Source organism: Xyrauchen texanus, chromosome 26 (assembly GCF_025860055.1).
Source record: "Xyrauchen texanus isolate HMW12.3.18 chromosome 26, RBS_HiC_50CHRs, whole genome shotgun sequence".
Taxonomy (NCBI): Eukaryota; Metazoa; Chordata; class Actinopteri; order Cypriniformes; family Catostomidae; genus Xyrauchen; species Xyrauchen texanus.
This window is the reverse complement of record NC_068301.1, coordinates 17621737-17645556: the sequence shown is the minus strand read 5'-3', so window position 1 is coordinate 17645556 and position 23820 is coordinate 17621737. Positions and strand designations below refer to the sequence as shown.

The 23820-nt window shown below is 36.5% G+C and overlaps 2 protein-coding genes across 2 annotated transcripts in view; one reads left to right on the top strand and one right to left on the bottom strand.

Moving 5' to 3' along the window:
- Positions 1-12261, bottom strand: part of LOC127619533 (triple functional domain protein-like) — a 101052-nt gene extending 88791 nt beyond the window's left edge. The window contains exon 1 of the mRNA XM_052092378.1: positions 12116-12261. Within this exon, the coding sequence (XP_051948338.1) occupies positions 12116-12248 (133 nt within the window). The 5' untranslated portion in view covers positions 12249-12261. The remainder of the gene's footprint in view (positions 1-12115) is intronic.
- LOC127619534 (uncharacterized) overlaps positions 1-23820 on the top strand; it is a 202635-nt gene that overhangs the window by 112661 nt on the left and 66154 nt on the right. The window lies entirely within an intron of this gene.

The following is a 23820-nucleotide window of genomic DNA, read 5'->3' as shown; positions in this document are numbered from 1 at the left end:
AAATAACCTAATGATTTTTATTATTTCTATATTTCCTTGTAAACAAAAACACTTGTGGCACTTTGTTTAGGTATTTTGCTTTACCGTTCATTTTGTGTCATTATTATATCACATTACTATGCATAGTCCATCGGGTTACAGTGCAAAATAAACACAAATATGAAATAGATGGATTTTTTACAATTTGTCCAGCAAACTTTCATCCCGGACACATTGGCCGGCACCAACATTTCTTACCGGAAACTCTGGTACTGTCCTTTCATTTCCAGTGTAATGAATTTACAAAATAACATTTTATTGCCAAGATAACTGGACGACACTCACGTGACAACAATATAGTGTAGCGCTACTACTACTATATAATGTTTTCTGTTTCACATACTACTTGTAAAAACAGTAGGCAGTATACAGTTAATAAAACACATTTATTAAGTAGCAAGCTATTTTTTCCATTCCAAACATAGCATGTTTTTAACTTTCAACAACAAAAGACAATCCAAGATTTCTTGCATCAAGGAAGGCCAAATGCGAGATATCACAGAGCAAAACATTTTTTTTAAAACTTCTTCGTATTAAGCATTACGGATACGTTGATTTGGATCAGTTCAGACATGCAGTCTCCAATTCTTCTTCTATCCCTCCATTCCAGTCCTGCTAATTGAGCATAAAATATGGTTGGAGGAGCAGCCTGATTCCTCCTACACACAGCTAAGAGAGAGATGATGTCATCTATTAATTTTCCTGCGATGTCTTCCCTGTGGTGTCTCAGCGCCTCTCTCTGTACAAACAGACACATTTCTCTTTTTCACTCAACCTAATTCCCTGCCATTCTTTATATCTCAATGGGAAAATAAAAATTTCCATCACTGCTACTGTGTGAATCAGACCTAGTGATCAAATTAAAGCATGGAACCTTTTGCATACTATACACAAAATACGTAATGTATATAGCGATCTCGGATCATGAAATTATAATTTAATCAATAATAAATAATTAATATATTAAAGGTTATTATACAGAATTTCCAAGAGCATCCACAAAGTAATGTTAGATCAAAGATTGTCTTACAGGAAAAAAAAATGAAATCCCAAATATCTATTAAACAAAAATTCAAAATTAAGTTACCGGTAACTTCAACCAAAACTAGTAAAGCTAAAAGTTTAGCTACATTTGTTATTTAATTATAAAGTTAAATCGAAATGCAATGCACAATTATTTAAGTCTGTATTAGAATTGAAAAAATTGGAATATATTGAAAAAGAATGGCAATGTGATAGGTGGAGATTTGAGTTGTCCAGGACTGAATGGTCAGGATAAAATGAACCGTACTGAGCTTAATGGTTAAATGTGGAAGCTGGAGGATTACAGATAGCCCTTTTGCACTGACATGGTTTGGGTGCGGGTTCTCAAAATGTTACATGCATTTCCACCACAGAAAAGGCTGTTCCTGGGCCGAAAACCTGGTTCAGCACCGGGCCCAAAAGCATGCTGGTCAGCACGAAATAATGTACGCCGCTTCAATTGGAAAATTACCCAAATAAACAAAATGAAAACACTTGAGTACAAGGACCATAAGAAGGACATAAGCAAATGCGATACTGGACAGAGCAACAATGTTCTAGACTCGTACACCGACCAGCCTGTTAACTAACACTGAATTCAGCCAGTAATACTCGTGACAAACAGAGAATCGCCGGTGTCCTCAGCAGCTGATCTCAGTAAGTTGTTATATTTGCCAACTTTGCTAGCTTTACTTACAATGTTGTCATCTTATTTTGTGCATTGTTTTGTTCTATATTATTATATTATTCTCAAATCAATAATATTATATACTACAGCAAAAATCCAAATACAATCATCTGCTACACCATTGTTAAGAATTATTCCACTGTAACGGTTTACAGAACTTAGCAAGTTAAGCCATAGTTTGACCAATATAATGTAATTACATTACCTGTCATCTTTAGTGTAGATGTCATCTCTGACAATCTTGTTCAGCAATGTAATAAGATGGATTGCATTAATCTGTATATTTAAATATGTCCTCAAAAACTACAGTACAAGCTGTATACAAATACACTGTGACATGCCATGTTTGTTTATGTTTGAGCTTGTCACGTGAAACTACCATGTAGACAGTAACCAGTTACGTGTTCGGCTCTCAGGTCAGTGGAAAAGTGTGTCTGGTTTACGATAGGCTCCAGATTGTCCCGGCCATGAAACAGCAGCGCACAGGCTCAGCATGAGAACCATCACAATTTGGTGGAAAAGGGGTAAGGGAGTGCTGTCGGTCAGAAGGGCTTAGTTTCAGTAAGAGTGTGTCTTTGACTTAACCCTGCTGAGCGGCAGGATGAGAGGGGTTAGCTTCTACACCGTATCTCTATATCCGTTTGAACGCATGAGTGTAAAGACTACACAATCCCCCCTCAGGGAAAGCGTGTGTATGTGTATGTGTATGTGATACTGTGGAATAGGAGGGCAATTGAGGTTCTCTCTCCTGCTGCTGGATGATGTAATGGTGTGTGAAAGTGTGTGTTGGTGTGCCGTTTTTCGCACCACATCAGTCAAACAGAACAGTGTAAAGTACATTTGTATAGAGTTTACAAAAAGCCAATCTTTGGTAAACCAAACAATCTTTCTTTATTTTTAAGGGCCAATAACCAATATGTATGCTAATATTAAAAATCTATACGGTTATGCCCACTTCTAAAAAAAGGTGTTCACACTAGACCTCAAATGTAGAAAATTATATTCTACTTAAATTTTAAAATATACTTTACATACAGTATTGAATACTTTGTATTTATATTTTTTTTTTTACTTTTTGATCGCACTTTATACATAACTACACTCTGCATATTTCACATAATTCTATTTCTATGCTGCAGTACCTCCTTGTATCCTACAGTATCTCCTTTTGTCCTCACCTGTTCCTAGGGATGAGCGATATGGCCAAAATTGTTATCACAATAATCTTTTTCATATTGTTTGATATCGATATTTATCACGATATACATTTACACATTGCACTTTCTTTTTTTTTTATTTCAAAGTTGACAGAAGAAAAAAAAATACATTCTAAACAGTCAAAATAGTCTCTACAAAACTGTACAAGGGGTCCAGAGACGGCCAAAGCCGGGGTCTGTGGGATCTTTTACCAATTTTACCGTCTTTTACCGTTTATCAATTGAAGATGAATGTTAAAAGATCATCTGTTTGTTCTGAAGCATAGTGACATCAGTGCAGTATTTGTTGGGATATTTTTACATTAAAATGAAATATTTTTTATATTTCTTTAGATTCAGATACCCAAGTATGGGGCATAGATGCCCTTGTGACTGTGGAATGACGCTGAATGTGGGTTCAGGGGTGTCCCGAGAGTCTTGTGGTGCGGATGGAATCAATCCGGTGTCCAACATAACCTAATTGTTAGCAAGGCAGCTAGCATTAGCAAGTTCATCCAGTCTGACCCTACATTACCACTGGCGCGTTGAGCGCATTTTCAATTAATTCCTATGAAAGCAGAGCGTCATGCTCACAAGGTGGATTGTAGGATTGACAGCGGTGCGGAGCAAGCGCTCTCCTAGCACTGTGAGCGCCTTTGAGTGGATTTCGTCTGCTCCAGTGGAAACGCAGCCTTTGTCTGATCCACAAAATTTGGCCTTAAACTAAATTGCCCCTTTAAAGGATTAATAAAGTCTTATTTTATTGTATTTGTATATACATTGTATAAGTAAAATCGGTATCTCTAAATTCAAATGAATAGTAGAAAAATGACTGCTTTGCACTTCTGTAATCTTGCAGAAAATTATCTGCTTCCAATATCAGTCTCACCAACCCAAAGCCAATCATCTATGCCAATAAATTAATTTTTTTAAAACACACATTGACCGATATGGTCAATGACATTATGCATCCATACATAGCACATAAGAATGAGTTTAGGAACAAATATAGGCCTACATAGGGTAACAATCTGAACAAAGCCAATCTAGTTTTTGTTTTTTACATTTTGCCTATACGTTCACAAAGAAAACAAAGAAATGGCCTCTCATTTAAACGTCAACTCGTGAAAATGAATCCTATTTCACAGAGTGCTGCTGTCCTTTAAGTTCTGCATGCAGGGTAACAGGATATTTCACTAAGTTCTAAGATCTATCATTTCAGCAACCAAACCACAGAAATACAACAAACCACTTCACAAATAGAGACATTACGCTTTGGAAAATCAGATGGTCATTCTAGTCCCAGATCAGGAAGAGCTCTGAATGTGGTTAGGAATTCACAGTCTGTGGAAAAAGAAGGAATCTGTTTTTAGGAGAGAACTTCAAAGAATACAGTAGTACTGAGGGACAGCTCTTTTGTGACTGTGAAGGTGAAAAGAGGGTGAACTTCAAAGTCATTCAAAAGAAACATCCACAGAATTGATATCTGTATCAGTGCATTGGTTCCTTCAAACCTAACCTCTCTCTGACACAGTTATTTTTCATGAAGTCTCAGACATCAGAATTAGAAAACAAACTTGTGAAAATGTAGTCTCACTGTTTCCAGGTAATAGGTTCTTGATCTTCCCGATATTGAAGCAGTAATGGTCCAAAAAAAAATCAAAAACTCCATCCTCAGACACAATCTGAAACATCCCTTCACAATAATGGCAACGATATTTTCTCTCCTCTCTCTCTCTCTCTCTCTCTCTCTCTCTCTCTGTGTGTGTTTTCTCATTAAATTGTACCAATTCTTTAGATCCACGCATCAATATTTATATTAAACTATGTGTATTGATATAAATTTAACACACAACAAAGTTGGCACACTGTTACTTCCAAATCAATTTAATGAGCTCACCAAGAGACAAAAACTTGATTTTCAAGCTACATGCTCAGTGTTTAATTAAAATATAAACAAATAATTCAGAATTTAAATTGGAATTCATTCATAATCCAATCAAATTACAATAATGTGATGTATCGCAATATATCTACACTGTAAAAAAATTCAGTAATTTTAACAGAAAAATACTGTAAAAATGCTACAGAAATAGAAAACTGTAAAATATTTTAAAAGACAATACAGTAGTTTTAACAATAAAATGATGTAAAAATGTAAATTATTTAAATGTAAAAATTAAGATTTTCCTGTATAATTAATGGTAAAAAGAACGTACTTTTTTTTTTTTTTACAGTAAATTATTGTTAAAATTACAGTAAAAAAACGAATCGGGCGTTCCCACAATTCCCTGCGTGGCACATTACATTTCATTATATTTTATGGGAATAGTTATGTTTCATCATATTTTAATATCAGTTACGTACACCGGGGTGTTCTGTGTTATTTTTGATGTAATTTAGTTCATGTTGACTACATTATTTAAATCTCATGTGTTACCATGATGGTGTTTAGTGTTTGTGTGAGTGATACTGAGCACTGTCATATTTATTGGTCATAGCTCCTGGAAGAGCCATTACTGATAAACTTCATGTCATCATGTGCCCTTCTGTAGTTTCTACGATGATTAACAAATACCTTATAAAGTAAACAACAGATTTTTACAGTTTCAGAAGGCATGTTTATTAATTTTATTATTGTAAATTTAACAGAATTTGTTTTTTGTTTTTTTTTACAGTGCCAGCATGTAAATTACAACCATATTAAACTGTAAAATGTACAGGTTTACATTTTAAAAGAGGTTTACATTTTAACTGTATTTTTTACATAATTATTCCAGCAACAACAGCTGCCAGATTTTTTTGGTAAAAACAACAGGATTTTTTTACAGTGTAATCGTGACAGGTGTATTGCAAAATGTATCGTAACGTAAGGTGCCAGGTAATACCCAGCCCATAACACACACTGTAAACCTAAAGAGTAGAGCACTGGCTCTCTGGTAGATGGCAGCACAGCAGGCACACTGATCAGTACTAAAGTGATAAAATGATGGAGAGAGAAAGAGAGGGAGGGAGGGATGAGGTGAAAACCAAATTAAACATAATGGATGTAGATTGCTTTGCTGCAGTAGAGTCCAGCCAGCTGCCTCACTGGGCACAGAGTACATGCAGGGTTGGGATGGTTTCTTTTGAAATGTATTCCACTTGCACAGACCCCATGCATAAACTGCTTTTGTATGGAAACAGTATCACGGCCAATAGGAACAGCTGCTAAAAAGGTTTATACATATGAATATCAATGCAGAGGAGTCTTTCATGCACGCGTCAAGCAAGAGGCAGTTTGAACTTCACCCTCGTCAACAAGCTGACCAGAAGCTACATTTTTTTGAATTTTTTTATATTGATCTATTTCTTACATCTAGCATTTTCAAGATATTAATCCACTGGAGTTGTATGGATACATTTTATGATAGTTATATGTTCTTTTTGGAGCTTACATTTCGGCACTCATTCATTTTATTGACCTACAGAGCAGAGATATTATTTAAAAAAATATATATTTGAATCATTTTGTGTTCTGCTGAAGGCACATCTGGGATAGCATGAGGGTGAGTAAACGATGAGCAAATTGTCATATTTGGGTGAACTATTCCTTTAAAGCCCTTCTTGGAAATTTCTACTTAAAGTCACAATAATAACGTGATGTGCCTTCAAGTGATTTTGGTCAATAAAAGGTTACAAAATGGTTCAGCAATTTTATATTTCTTTCTCTTCTATTCACTTACCTATAAAGAGTATTTACTTCATTACAAACAACCTACATAAGAAATCTAGACAAGCCTAAAGGGTATTTTGTAATGATACAACAAATGTAAAAAAAGTGTCTGGTTAAATTCCATCCTAAAATCATCTTGATATTAGGGTGGAATAATCTTTATTTTAATTTCAAGCTTGATGAAAATTAAACCTATTTAGGACGGTTAGAATTTATTTATTTTTTGCAGTGTGCTTATTTTACATTACAATTAAAAAGCAGAATTCTAATTCTTGTATTGTGAAAACGTATGATACATTACTTCATTAAATATATATTACTTCAACTGTATATAAAGTATTTATATACACATCATGGAAGTATTGTATTTATGCTAATTTAGCCTAAATAAAAATATTGTATAACCATATTTTTTGCTGTAATACAGTTACTGTACTTAACCATAATGGGGGGAAAAAAACACTTCCAAAACTAAAATGATATTACCATAATGGTAATTAAGAGGGAAAAGTGATTAATTGTAATAAAAATAATGCCAAAAAAATCTAACAAACGACCCTAAAAACAGCCGAAGGTTTCATATTATGCAAAATTGAATTCGTTTTTTCTTGATTTTGGGGTGAAATGTGACCCAAAAGAGCTAAACGAGTAGTACATCCTGTCAAGCTTAACAGCAAACTTAAATTATGACCAAAAAACTATTTAATATTCCAGAGTTTCCCTACTGTTAATTACAACATTCTTGTGGTGTTCATGTTCACTCATCTCGCTCATCTTGTACAATCATTCCAACATGAATTAAAGCCAGTGTTTAAGATAAAAAAAAAATGGACTTCACAAACTTCCCCTCCCCCAGTTATTATTCCTTACTGTTGGTAAGACTGAAGAGCACATGAAGGCAGAGGTTAATGTTTCAACGAGTATGTGCCTGTGTGTGGCGGCCACTAAGTAAATCACTCTTACTGCTGGCCGCATTACTGTAAACAACAAAGTGTCATGAAACCCCCCTTTGCGCCTCAGACTTAAAAAAAGGGGCATGAAAATATGTAAAAATGTGGGTGGTAAGAGGGTGGAAGGTGGGTAAAGCACAACAATTCACTCACTGTCACTTCATGATAGAGATTGCTAAACATAAAAATGTGAGAGGAAACAAACAGAGTTTCAGGGCACTTTGCTGTATATCAATCATGGGACAAAAAGTATGAACGTGAGAAAAGTGAAGATGATAAACAGTTTTTGCAAATCAAAGATTCGAATATTTTTTTCAAACTTCTGAGAATAAAGTGAAAGCAGGCATTGCCACCAAGGCACCAACACCAGGACTGCTTAGAGACCTAATATAAATATGTAGATATTTATTCTTTCATAGAATGTTTATGAATTTATACAAGTTAAAACTATATCAACAGTGCTTGTGGCATAATATTGACTAACACAGAAAATAGCCGATTCATCCCTCTTTTTCAGAAAATAAATAAATAAAAGTTTTTAGATATTTGTTTTTTATTCATTGTCTTCAGTTTCTTAATGAGCCGTTGTGTTATCCTTTCCATAAGACATACAGAGAATAGAATATACGTCTCTAAGCTGATTCATGTTTGAAACATGAGTAGCAGAACTTCGCCCAGCAAACTTGCTCATTAGGGTCCGGTTATTGACTGCGGTCCATTCTGATGAGTGATTCTGATATCACCACAGTGTTATTTGTAAAAGTCTGCTCCCATATCCAGGCCAGGATCCGTTGTTATGTCTGTGTGTGATTTTTAATTCTCCGCTGTAATGCGATCTCACCACGGATCCACTCTCATATCTGTTCTGGTAGTGCTGTTGAACTCGTGCCGGCCAGGAACTGCTGAATGGTTGAATGGTAAATTTGAATCCTCTGCTGTAATGCGAGCCAATGCATGACTGCAGCGCAGTGATTGGATGGATGCATTCCTTCTCATGAATAATGTGGAGAAATGCTCAGAATCGAATTACTTATTATAGTGTACTCTACTACCAACCACAACTCAAGAGTTAACGCATATACATCATATTTTATGACGTGGCTTCAAGTTTCATTTTTAAACAGAAAAAAAAAAATGAAAAAGAAAAAAACATTTTACCCTTAACTGTGTATATCTGTTAACATCTCAATAAAAAAAATGGTGATTTCGTGACCAGGCTAACAAGACTAATGAGTCAATTCATCCATTCATTCATTTTCAGACTCCTGTCCTGCTGAATGAACAGGTGACAAATCTTGAACACACCTGCAACTGTAATTGACTTGCTGATGTCAAACAGTTATCTACAGCTGAATTTGTACTGTATGTTTATTTCAAATCTTTAATTGATGATTCTAGAAGGGACAGGAATCAGCAATGATTTCTTGATTTTATTCAAATTGGTGCTCCAGTGGATTGAGATCTCAAGCTGAAGACCCCTGTGACCTCACCTGTCAACCTGTATTCTGAAACAGCTGCAGACAAGGTTCAAACTTGAGCTGGTTGACCTGTAACCCCCAGGCCATGTGGAAATAAGTGATTTAAGAGACAGATGACCAAGGGACACGCGATGAATATTTAGTGAACCACAGTGGAGCTTTACACTAGAGGTCGACCGATTTATAAGTTAATTGGCAGTCTATTAGGAAAATATATTGGTTATCGGCAAAAAAACAATTCCCCCGTTTAAAAAAAATAAAAATAAAAATTATTATTACCTGCAAGTGCACGTGGACAGTTCTAAAATCACTTAAAACATGAGGCCATGAGCCCTGAGTGTGCACAGAACAGTGCATCACCCATTTATTCTGTAGCGCACCCAGACCATGTTTTTGTCTTTAATCTCAGCCTTTTACAGTTTAATAATTACATATGACCATATCACCCTTTTGATGATATTATTTGTGCAGCCGAGAAGGATCATGAAATTAGTCTACTGACACCCTTTATGAAACTTAATGGCCAAATAAAAAGCACATTCAAGTAATTGCAATATTCACAATATTGCTTAATTGTATATTGTAGATCATGAATATTTTATATATTGCTCAGCCCTAGTCCAAATTCTCCCACACCAATTCGTTTTCTTCTTCTAACAGTGGTAGCATAGTAGTGCATCTAAAATAGACCTCACAGAACTTAGTCTCTCCTCAGGTCTTGTCTGGTGACACCATAGGACTGAAGTGTATTACCATTTGACAAATCGATTGAAAAGGTCAGCTCAGCTCGATTTATTACAGGCAATGATGTGTGTGAAGTGTGAAGGGAGAGTCTGTAAGCATGAACATAAAGCTTGTTTCTCCTATTGTAATGTGATCACGGGTGAAGAGTTCTCCAGGAGTCTAAAGCACAGCCAGACTGGTAAATAGAGAAAATGCCATGTTGCAGTATGTGGAAAGAAGGAACTGCCCAAAGTTGATGACTCTGACAGATAAACTCAGACAATTAGCCTTCATTTAACATTGTTCTAGCCAATCGATTAAAACAATATATCATGTTGCAGTTCCAAATAAAGTTACCGGACAACTGAGGAGTAATTGGTGTTTCTAGTCGCCAAAGCCATTTTTACTCACACTTGGCATTTGCTGAATCCCTGTGTCTCAACTCCTTAAATTTCACCATAGGGAGTTTATGCTGTCTTGTGTAGGCTATAAATCCTTTGTTGCCATTCGGAGCTGTGAGCCATTGGCTCGGCTGGTTTTTATTTATTTTTATCGTTAGGCCTATATTTTATGTCATTATTGTGCCTGTGTTGTCTGTGGGGGTCGTGCTAAATTTAGACCAGAGCGGGAACAGAGACCCAGTGCAGTTTCTGCCCTCTCCATTTCAGCGAAAGGAAAACAGACCAAAACAGAGGGGAGTCACAGTCAAGACAGCCCATCTAATTCCTGTTCTCCCTTTCCATCAGTCCGTCTGTCCTTTTTTCTCCTTCACTCCTTTCCCAACTGTCTGCACGTCTCACACCTATTCATGCTCTCTTTTTTGAATTCATTGCAATGTGTGTTGCATTTGAGGCTTAGGGTATACAGTGGCTTATTAGTGGTGCTTTCTAAGGCCAGAAACATACTTAATGCAAGAATGCATACGGAGACTCCAGCACTTGTTCAACACATTGACAATGCACGGCCCGGCTGAACGTGAATAATGCATACTTAACATTGTGTTATGATTTGCAGTCTGACGCATTTTCAAAATCGAGCTTGTGTAGCTAGATGGTTCGACCTATAAGGAAGCATCGCTATTAACATTGCTCATAATTAGGGTTTTCAATTTGACTATACCCTAACCCTCAGTATTACACTATCAAGAATCACACACTCTGCACTGTTTGTGCTATGGACATGATCAATAAGATCTAAATTTGGCAGTTTGTTGAGGAGAGGCGTGCTGTTAATTTTCCAAGTAAGCTGACATATACGATTTTCGCCTGGTGGAAGATAAAATATGCCAAAAAATTCCATAGACATACAGATATGTTCTGACAGTGTCACGCACAGCAGGGAAAAACAAAGCTAAATGCAAATATATGCAAACAAAATATATATATATATATCCATGTATAGTTACTAGGATAGCAAAATAGGCTCAACAATTTAAAATGAAAATGAATAGAACACAAAATCTAGTGTGAATGCCCCTTACTGTAATTATTTTTCATTAATCAAAAACAATCCAAAATCCTTGCAGACAAGTTGTTCTGCAGGCCTAATCACGCAGTTTGTACAAGACACACACTAGGGTTGTGCCGATGGACGTTATTAATTAATTATTAGTAGTTGTAGTGTCTCAGAAAATCTTGCTCATTGTCACATAGCACTTGTATACACTGAAGCGGCATAAACCCAGACCAGCGAACGTCAAATCACTTTTGTCTGGTTAATACTTTTAAAGAAAAATGTCCTTGGCCATAAATCCATAATGTCAAATCAAATGAAAGAAACAAGGTGAATATGAATAACACACATTTATTAAAACATAGAAGAACAACAAATGAAACGGGTTCCTGCAGGTACATGGTCATTTCTGCCTCGACCTTTTGCTCATCAGTGAGTAAAATAACGAAATTATAGTTTTTAAGTGGAAAATAGTATTTATGTAAAGAGATATATTAAAATAAAAAAGTTCACAACTCTTAAGTGAAAGCTAAAAAAAAAAAAAAATGCTTCACGTGTCGTGCAACCTACTGATAAAGCGCCGAGTCATTAGTTGGGTTAGTAAAATAACGAAATTAGAATTTTTCATATCATTTCTGAAAATTATATGAAATTATATTAAACCGCCCCCCACCGACGATATCATCGTCCATCGCGATGTTTTACTGTCAACATCGTCAACTGCCAATTTAGGGGACATCGCCCAACCCTAACACACACCTCACAAACATTATCAATTCACCAATGAAAGATGATATCCTTTAATAGTTGGTTGGTATTAAACATGCCCATTTGCAGTGCAAAAGCTTTACCTGGCAGCTGAATTAGCGTGTTGCCCGTCTGTGCATACTGCCACCTGTGGTTGTCCAAAAGTGAAGCCAAATTTCCGTTACACCAACTACACAATGAATCTGCATGTCCAACAGCACCACAGTTCAGGTACATGACTAGAACTGCCTCTAACACCAGGTCTCACAAGAAGTCTGAAAATATAAAATATAAAAGTTCTTTATGAAGAGCCTTGGTGTTCCTTAACCAGACCCCAGCATCGAAGGAATGGTAGTTTAGCTCAGAGTTTTCTATTCCCTCTAAGAGATTTGAAGACAGTGTTCCTGGTATGCGAAGTAGAGACCTTCTGTTATCAGGCTGGCATAAGTAAGCCCCTACTAGCAGTTGTCTCTCCTGGAATTAGAATAAGCTTTGACCAGGATGGTCACTAATTTCAATAGTCTACAATCAGAATACATATCAGCTAAAAGGGTGGACGCAAGGCTCAACCATTAGGATTTTTGGTCCAGTATTCAATATTTGAACTGGTCCCAACAATTAAACATTTTAATTTATTAAAGTTATTTATTTTCTAGTGTCAGAAATGAAAACATTTTTAATTAAACATACGCTTTCCCAAAAAATTACAGTTTTTAAAGCAATAATTGAATAATGCACCCAAATGTGTAAAAATCTTGCAAACGTAAAGTACATATGATCAACTAACGCAAGATGTAGTGACAATGCAGCTGTTGTCCAATACAGCAAGTGATGGTCAACTGACCCATAAACTCACACTGGCTCCAGGCCATCGGGCCACCCTAGAAATTCATTTGGCATTTTCCAGTCACAGCAGGTTTTCCACAGCACCACTATTAGAATATAAGTTAAAATCAACAAGAGCTCATGTTACTCCAGCTGTTAAGTATTTGAAGCGTTAAAGATACACACTCCTTTTTTGATTCACATATAACTGAAGGTTTAAAGTGAAGACCAAAAAATTACTAAGGCCAAAACAAATCCTACTAAAATGTCTGTAATGAATTAAGAAATCACAGGTTCAGTTGATGTGGTGGGAAGGACTGCTCGTAGACAGCGGATTACACAGAAGCTGCTTAGAAAGTGGAGTGATTAGCTCGAGGCTTGCCATAGGCCCCCTCCCTAAAGCCTGCCTAAAACACAAAACAGAGCCCATTTCAATTAAGTAGACCTGATAAACTGTCCAGTGAAAAACATCCTCATGTGTGACATTTAGCACATTCTCAAAAGGTGCTAGACAACCCCATTATTTGCACAAACAGCAACCCAGTTTGCGGCACTCAGGGACAAACAAGTTACACAAACTGTGCTTGCAGATGTGCTCTGCAGAATTAAACTTGGTTGTGTTAGTGGCTGGGTCATTGTCACTGACAATAGAAATCTTTCATAACCAACCCAAGCTGCTAGGTCAAAATAACACACTGCTGGTTTATGCCAAATTGGATAAAACCAGTTTATCATCTGTGATTTTTGCCTCCTGTCTTGAGAAAACTTCCTGAGGGGAATCTTCCTGAATGAAATTAAGGTTGGAATTCACATGTATTCTCCAATCAGTCATCACTGTAGAGACAGGTACTTCTTCAGGTACTCAGGTAGTCTCACATTATCCTTTTTTAATCTTTACAATGTATGTTTTTGTAGTGTAACATCAACAGCTAACTTGGCAGCTAACTTATTTCATATCTGTTAATGTCTCTTGCTTTGCACAAATGCAGATGAACACAACACAATGTCTTATCCCAAAAATATCGACATGACCATTATCCCACAGTATAACTTATGAAATGTGAACAACAATCATAATGGGAATAGGTAACATCATTCAGATTGTATAGTCAGGAGTAATCATAATATTAGACTCGTAAAATACAACAAACACATTCTAAAACTAAAGTTCTACAAACTAATATTTTTAGCCATCTTGAGTCACAAATAACAATGTGCAATTCTGTTTGTTTATTTATGTAATAAACGAAAATTATCGCTCCCAAGTAGTATACATAAAAAAAAAAAATTGTCGTGTTTTTGTTTATTGCCTCGTGAAACAAACAGAATATGGGAAATGTCATTATTACAGCAGATGAATCTGAATTAAAACAATAATGATGAAATAATCCACACAAAGCAACATTAGCTTGGCTCTCACCTGCTCTCACTCAAGCCTCTTTCATACACAGATCCAGGGACTAATCCCGGGAAAAGTTGTTCCAGAAACTGTTCTGGGACTGCAAAATGTGTTAATTCACCCTGCAAGAGCTTTCCTGTAATCGGTGTTCATTCACACACATCCCGGAACAATCCCATAAAGATAAAAGTTGCATTACGGTGTGACATCTAATGTACAGCATCTTAAGTTTACTAATACCCACGTCTTTTCTCTCGAGAAGCCCGCTCTTTCATTCTTATGTAAACTAATTGATGGTTAATTTTATTGACTGTGCAAATGACGAGTAGCTCCCTGGTCCCTGTATATGAGATTTGCATTTTATTCTGACAGTTAGGGTTACTTTTATAAATCTCATAAAATAATTTTTGTTTAGATCGATGTTAATTGTTTTTGTGATATTGGCTGCTGTCTACCAACTGAATGCCTCCCAAGGACAATAAAGATTGAAAGTAAAAATAACAGTCACAAAAAAAAGCATTGTGTCAGGGTGTTTTAATATTAATTCATATTAAATATAGAAAAATTATATATTCAAAAAAAAAAATAATAATAATAATAATAATAAATCAACTATACTGCCCTGCAACAGTTAAGTTGTGCATTCGATTTAGTAACTGCATTTATAATTTACTTTTATTTTAAATGGGCATACCTTCCTAAAAATAAAAAATAACTAGCTTACAACAAGATAAAACTATGCTTTTTTATCTTCAGACATTAGCATTTATTACAATTAAAAATGATTAGGCTATTCATTTGCCATTTATTTGTTGGTGTGATTTTTTTATTTTTATATAAGTAATATACACACTGTATGCTCACTGTTGCGCTGTGCTTATGCATTGAGAAGCATATTGAGAGGCAAATGTCATCTTTTCGATCATGAAGTAAAAAATTACCTTAAATTAATTTTATTTTTTTATATCCAGTGAGGTAAATATGTACAAAGTGGGATACTTTTGGAAATTATAATTTTTTTTGGTTCCACTTTTAATTGTGATCCAAATGCCATATAACCTGACATTATAGCTTTATAGAAAGCTTAGGATTTATCCTACCTTATTCGAAATCAAAAATGTATTGGACCCCCACTTGGTCTTAAAAACACACCCACCTGCTAGCAATGCCAATCAGAAGATGGAGACACAACCCAAGTCTTTTGGTGGTGTTAAGATCCAACAATTTTGGTTTAAGTTTCAGTTTTATGTGTGATGTATTGGGCACTCAAATTTAATTTTGCCAGACTCTGTATTTTAGGTAATGGGGTGGTCATCAATATAGGGGATACACACATAAAAATGAGGTCCAAATTAGTGTTATGATCTGCAGACAAATTTTAAGGGATGGAAGTCTGCTGTAGCACCCCCATTTCAAGAATGGTGCATGGAGATGGGGAGGGTGGTAGCTTTCAAGGAAGTGTCACGTAGAAAGCTGGGTAATTGGGATTCGTTTGATGGGAAATGGGGCAGCTATTTGTTGTTTTTTGAGGGCTCTAAAGGATTATTAGGAACACCATACTAACTGTGTTTGACCCCCTTTTGCCTTCAGAACTGCCTTAATTCTATGGCATTGATTCAACAAGGTGCTGAAAGCATTCTTTAGAAATGTTGGCCCATATTGATAGGATAGCATCTTGCAGTTGATGGAGATTTGTGGGATGCACATCCAGGGCACGACGCTCCCGTTCTACCACATCCCAAAGATGCTCTATTGGGTTGAGATCTGGTGACTGTGGGGGCCATTTTAGTATAGTGAACTCATTGTCATGTTCAAGAAACAAATTTGAAATGATTCGAGCTTTGTGACATGGTGCATTATCCTTCTGGAAGTAGCCATCAGAGGATGGGTACATGGTGGCCATAAAGGGATGGACATGGTCAGAAACAATGCTCAGGTAGGACGTGGCATTTAAACGATGCCCAATTGGCACTAAGGGGCCTAAAGTGTGCCAAGAAAACATCCCCCACACCATTACACCACCACCACCAGCCTGCACAGTGGTAACAAGGCATGATGGATCCATGTTCTCATTCTGTTTATGCCAAATTCTGACTCTACCATCTGAATGTCTCAACAGAAATCGAGACTCATCAGACCAGGCAACATTTTTCCAGTCTTTAACTGTCCAATTTTGGTGAGCTCTTGCAAATTGTAGCCTCTTTTTCCTATTTGTAGTGGAGATGAGTGGTACCCGGTGGGGTCTTCTGCTGTTGTAGCCCATCCGCCTCAAGTTTGTGCGTGTTGTGGCTTCACAAATGCTTTGCTGCAAACCTCGGTTGTAACGAGTGGTTATTTCAGGCAAAGTTGCTCTTCTATCAGCTTGAATCAGTCGGCCCATTCTCCTCTGACCTCTAGCATCAACAAGGCATTTTCAGCCCACAGGACTGCCGCATACTGGATGTTTTTCCTTTTCACACCATTCTTTGTAAACCCTAGAAATGGTTGTGCGTGAAAATCCCAGTAACTGAGCAGATTGTGAAATACTCAGACCGGCCCGTCTGGCACCAACAACCATGCCACGCTCAAAATTGCTTAAATCACCTTTCTTTCCCATTCTGACATTCAGTTTGGAAATAAGGAGATTGTCTTGACCAGGACCACACCCCTAAATGCATTGAAGCAACTGCCATGTGATTGGTTGATTAGATAATTGCATTAATGAGAAATTGAACAGGTGTTCCTAATAATCCTTTAGGTGAGTAATATATATATATATATAGCTTTTCCTTGTTATCAATAGGACTCAAAATGTTAATCAGAGCAAAAATGAAGAAATACTCAATACTGGGACGAAGAATCTTTGAGGACCCTCTTTTGACCAAATAACAGATTATTTTCAGGCAGTGTTGGTAAAGTGGGACACGGGAAATTATTCTGTAGAAATTATCTACAATTTATTTGAAATAATTTTTTATATTTCACATCATAAATCATATGTAACTTTTCAAACATTAAGTCAACTTTTACTTGATCATCTTAAAAAAAAACACACATTTAAATTTTCTTTACCATTACTTTTTCCATGGTGATGAAATGAGTTCTTCTACAAATGCTTAAGTAAAATAATTGATTTAAACTTCAAAAAGTTAATGTTTACTTCTCAAAGATCAGTTTAGAAATTATTTTTTAACCATTTAAGGAAATACATATGGATACAATAGGGGTCAAGCTTTACTGTCCCACTTAACTGTACCCATCTTCATACCATATTATAAACGTTGAAACATTTACAATCTGCTTTAACCCTTTCGCACGTACGATGAAACAGGTGTGATCACACTAGGCTGGGCTCATACGATCAACCGGTATGATCTGCATTCATGCTGCTGATTACCATCTAAATCGGTTGTCATAATGACTGAAGCGGTTATAATGAACCAGCAGCTCAAATGATCTTTTCAACATCACAATATCTTTATTTTGATATGTTATAAACTTAAAAGCACAAAATAAAAGTATAAAGCCGTTACCGTCGGAGGGCACTGTTTAGATGCAGCGTTGCCGCCATGTTTTCTAAAGTCAAAGAATAAACTAGTCAGTCCACTCGAGCCTTCTCCCGTTCTGTCCGTTAAAATCCCTTCCGGGGCTGCGAGAGTGGAAGGGCCAGATTTTACGAACCTTCTATGCTCCTCCTTTTGTATGCTACTATGACGATACAAACTCAGAATCCCATCTTGCATTGCAAAGCAAATATGGCGGCACGCATAGCCGGCAAGCGCATTCGTATTTTATCATAATCAATCATTATACACATCTAAAAAAAACACATTATATGTTTGATAATATATCATCTGACCTTCAGTGCACCCGCTATGATATAATCTATCCTCTAATGCATCTGCTGTGAAGTGGGAGTAAACGATGACGTTAGACATTTTAAATTATACCAGCAAAAGTATTTAGCTTCAGCAGCCATACAATACTGAAACTAATATATGAACTAACTTAACTGAAACTAGAAAACAACGAGAAAATGAAAACTAAAATAAAAATCAGACGAAGTGTGAAATCTAAAGTAAATTGAAATGACCAATTGAATATAAAATAATGCAATAATTAACTAAATTAAATAAAAAAATTTATTACAAATGAAATAAAAATAAATTAAAAACCCAAAACTATAATAACCATGCTCCACACAAATATATGTTAGCATATTTCTAAGCTAACAGCGTGCATAAAAAAACATAGCACACATATTGTTCAAAATAATCAACATTTATCAATATATATTTTTTAGAAATAAATGACATTTTTTCTTGTATTGGCCACCATCTTGTATTTATTTTATTTCACTGATCTCAGCGCAAAGCATTCTGGCAATGAAAGACACATACGATTGCTGCTTTAGAATTTGGCCAAAACAAGGTACCTTAGGAGGGAGCATAATAAAGTTGCCAACTTTTATGAACTGCTTTCATGCTTGGAGAGCCCCTATTATGCCTTAAAATGCTGCTTCCAGTGGCAGCTCACTAGGTTTTGGATCAGAGCAATCATAATGACTTGATCTCTCTCTTTTGATTGAAAAAACAAAAAATTGGACAAAACAAGATGAAATAAGGCAATACATTTAGAAAAAAAAATGCATGTCAAAGATTAGCAGTGTTTATAAGCTTCCGCGCACACACAGTTGACACATTCCTGGGGTGAGACGAATGTTGTAATTTCGATCAAACAAATATTTCCGACTTCTGTCTCTTCCCTCTCTCCTTTGTTCACATTCTGTAAAATGTCACAAGACCACATTACAGGAGCAGATAATGTGTGATATTGCCCAAAAGGATGCACATTTGTTAAGACATTTTACCTCTTTCCTTACATATGTATCATCAGCTTGTAAAATAACGGTTCAGTTGTATTCTGCCCTTGTGTTGTAACCTACTGAATAAATCACAGACATTCAAGAGTCCATTTATACACACTCCCACCCCCACACACTCATATGTTTGTCCATCCTGACCACACACACATTAAGACTCCCCGACTTCTGTTGCCACGGAGACAGGCCTGTAATCTAAATTCCTAGGATATTTCAGGAAAAGGATGTGAGAGAATTCTTCCAATTTTCTTTGATGAATCGCTTGCTCATATCTGCGAGCACAGATAAGGATCCATTCACCGTGCCTTCAAAATGGCCTTAAGCCTCAAGTTTCTACAAAGCTAGGCTGAAAAATGCTGCAATGATAGCAAATACTGTACAAATATTTACCATCAGTAAGCTACTCTAAAACCATACTAAATTAATATGAGATCTTCAACCGGTTTAACCTTTTAGAATTTTTGTAATTTCCCCCCTTTATTTATTTTTTTCTCATTAATAGTAGTGGTTAAAAACTAGGCCACATCCACACCAATTTGTTTATGTTTGAAAGCTCATTAATTTCTCCACATTTTGGCCTTCCGTCTACACTAAGACACCGTTTTTTGAAAAAGCGAATGAGTTTTTCTTAAACGCTTTCACAAGAAGATACATATGAAAATGCTATCTGCATTGAAGTGTAGACAGAAAAAAACTGAGAGATTCAAAAACTATGATGTATTTTCTGTTTTGTGATGCAGTCATGTGATCTATTCAACCCAAAACAATCAAGATGGTTGCCCATGTTGTAGCTGTGATGTGCCTGCTATCCACTTTAAAAGCATTTTATTAAAGATCAATGTTCCTTTGTACAAACTTCACATTGCATTCCTTGAAAGGCAATGGGAAGTTTACTCTGAATTGCTGTATGGTGGTGGATCACGAGGACTATTGCGTTACAAACCGTACATGGAAATGACACAGGGCCACAGGACACAAGGCCAAGGGGATTTAAAGCTGAAGTATGTAATGTATGTGACACTAGCACTTCAGCTTTAAGCGTTTTCAGACATTTAAGTGCAGACGAGCAACTTAAAAATGGCAGTGTAGATGGAGAGCATTTCAAAAATGAAAACGCAGTATATAAATTTATCCGGAATAATGTGTAGTTAGTACACGTACATTTTCAATTTTGCTGTACTAAATAAATAGCATTTAAAATCAAAATGAAATAAAAATTGACACCATTTACATTAATACATGTTCCTGATCTTATTGTTCACATACATCACATTGTATACATTTTTGGATGATGTCACCAAGCCCTCTTATTTTTAACCCCTCGCATCCACACACCAAGCTCCATTTTGTTATGCAACGGCCAGTTTTCACAATCCAATCAGTTCAAGTAAAATCAAGTCCTGCCTAATACTTATTTTCTCATTTGAATATCGCCATTTCACTTGGAAATACATTACATTATCTATGTAAAAGGGGTTCTGAATGCTGTCAACTTCTTGTTGCAGAAGAAAATTAAGGGGAGGGGGGGGGAGGGGGGGGTAAAGAAAAGCAATCATGAGATTGCATAACCTGTGCATTTGTACACAGGGATCTGGTGCTGACAGTGATGAATGTAGGTGTCACTACTGCCCGTTACATTTATGAACACTGAGAGACCATGAGACCTCAGTAAACTATCTGCAATCCTTCACCTAGTGAAATATTCTCAGCCTTGTTTTTTTGTTTCACTTCAATATTCTTGTTTATGATTACTTGTCTGCTGTACCTGCTGCTTCTTGATGAGTGTTTCCCAAAATCCCTTTAAGACACGTCAGTTCACGTGGTGGCCATCTTGGTAATGTCCCTGGGCATACTGTACAAGTACAGCTCTCATCTACTTGAAATCGGAAAGACTGAAATCTCTTAACTGTTTGTCAAAATTACGTTTCAATATTTTAACTCCGCAATAAAATCTGACAACAATGGTATCAGAAATTTGCTTTTACCTCAAATCTTTCAGGCTGGTTCAGCTAATGTGCAAATGTGTTCTAGATGGCAAAAAAAAAAAACAAAAGGCAATACTTCTCTAAAATGGTGTTTGGGTCTCCTACAGCCATCATATTGAGGGTTACAATTTCTCCCATTAATTTATTTTTAAGTGGTCCGTCTCCTCCAACTAGGGGACATTTAGACCGAACACATTATTTCGTTAAAAACCCCTAGAAGCAGAGCAAAGAATGGAACAGAATGCTTATGTCTCAAGATCTTTAAAAAAAATAAAACGTCATCTTAATGCTGAAAGAATCTAATCAGCGAGACTCTAAACGCAACAGTCAAAGACAGCCATTTAGTACATGTTTACATACAAAACAATTGAGAAAAAAAGCAGCTTAGCAAAAACATGTCCAGTGTGAAACGGCCCCTTACACAAGTACCTTGCTTTATTTTTAACTTCCCTCATTTGATACTTTACTACATTTATCTCTTCTTTTGTCGTCTTAAAAGATCCTCCTCTTCACACACATGCTCCCTAATGCTCGACTCAAATCTCTTTCAAATCCAAGGAGTGCAAATCAGTTGAGTCCAGAGGGCAAACATCTTTACATGTCATATCCATCTGTTTTTCCATGTGCATTCACACTGCCAGGGAGCATTTGATGTTGCGCTCTCATCTGGCTGCTCGCCTGCCAGCTCTGAGGTCAGGCCCCCAAATAACAGGGTACAGAAAACCAGAAGCTTATGCAAGACACAAAAGAACCTCTAAAAGAGACTGAGAGGGCAAAAACAAACTACAAACATACAGCCAGTCATAATTCAAAACAAATGTTTCTAATAATTAAGTTCTACATGGGAGTAGGGGGAAATATAACTAGACATCTCTTCCACAACATCCAAGCAGGCATTTCATGAGAGCCTGTGAACATTCCCTGACTGACTGGATCTTTTCTGACAGGCATTTTGACAGCTGCTTGGTTTCTATTTTCATTGTGTGTTGCAAATCAGTGGCCAAAAATTGTTCTCCACATAGGCCTTGTTGATACCTGGAATTAACATGCGTTTTGGGGAGATCCCTATTTATTAAATGGTAATTTCTCATCATACATACAATTGTATTTAAATCTGACCACTTGTCTAGCTACAAGGTTCATCCTCTTTACTGACCCTGAAATTTGAGTTCCTGACCTACAACACAAGCTGGTCCCTCTTCTGTAGACCACCCCAAACACTGAGCTTTTCCATTTCAGGCTGGCCCTTCATAGCACTCAATGTCATATGTCCCGTTCCTCAAATCTTTCTTTAATTCTCTCTTTCTGGCCACCTCATCACAATACTATGATTAATAAATGCCTGTTTCTCACTCTCTCCTCCTTCCACCCAATTCTTAACATATTCTCCTATAATCATGTCCATGTGGTGTCTAATACCAAGAGAACTGGAAATCATTTATGCTTGCAGATAATCTCGTCCCTGTCACATGGCTTGAGGCCCATTTAGAGCTATGGCTTTAAACATCTTTAGTTTGAAATAATAATGATAATGTGGAAAGAGAGGCTAATGAGCAAAAATTACTTCTCAAAGCCATTCCAAGCCAAACAAAATAATAAAGCAGGCTGAAATAGTTTCAGACTCAGACTAACTGAGTTTTCCATTTTGAAATTCCTGAGCCTCCATTTAGTCGGGCTAGTGGTTGACATTATGACTGTTAAAATAAAAAAAAAATAAAAAAGAGGTGGTGGCTGGGAGGAGACTAAACCATTTTAAAAGCATTAAATGAGTGCCTGCACTAAATCTTAATCCAAAGCACCACATACTGTTATCCAGCGAACCAAAACACTTTTGTACCTTATGTTGTAGTATCTCTTGCCTTCTTTCTCTTTTAGATGGACTGTACACAGCAAAGTGGGTTTGTAAAAGTAGAGAATGACCGATATGTGTTTTTTAATGGCCAATGTCAATGCTGATATCTAGAGAGCAGGGTGACTTGTAGGCCGATATAATGCCAATATATCACACAATTTAATATAATAGTAATTACTAATAGTAATTTACTATAATTGTAAATTACACATTCATAAATTGACTAAAATTATATATTTATCATTATATTTAAAAACTTCACAATTTTAAAACTTCACAAAAACTTAAAATTTGTAAAAATAAAAAGATTGTGTTTTTTAGATGGAAGTTAGCAGTTTCTCATGGTTTCTGTTTAGTCGTCCAATTTTAGCAATTTTAGTAATTTGTTTGCACAAAGAAACTGTAATACACCAAGTAAGAAACAACAACAACAGTGCACACAGTAGTCCAGCAACCACGGATGTGCGCATTAGGAATCGCATGTTCTGACAAAAAGACAAAGTCAAACTAATTGCACATACAGTGCACAGTGAACATGACATTTACTTGTGGCACACGTGAAGCACTTTTACTATTAAGTTACTCTCATGCGCTAGTGTAGATCCAACAAGAGCAGTAATTTCCTTTAAGTTTACTTGGCCAGGATCGCCTGCTTGGAGTGTCACGTGGTGACTGGCGCGCAACATTCGTGAGTCCGTGGGACAGATTTGTTTTTGACTCTACCCTCCCTAGCAACCGGGCACATTTGGTTGCTTAGGAGACCTGGCTGGGGTCACTCAGCACACCCTGGATTCGAACTCGTGACTCCAGGGGCGGTAGTCAGTGTCTTTACTCGCTGTTCAAATCAGACAGACACACTAAGGAAGAGCTGTGACGCTCTCATACTT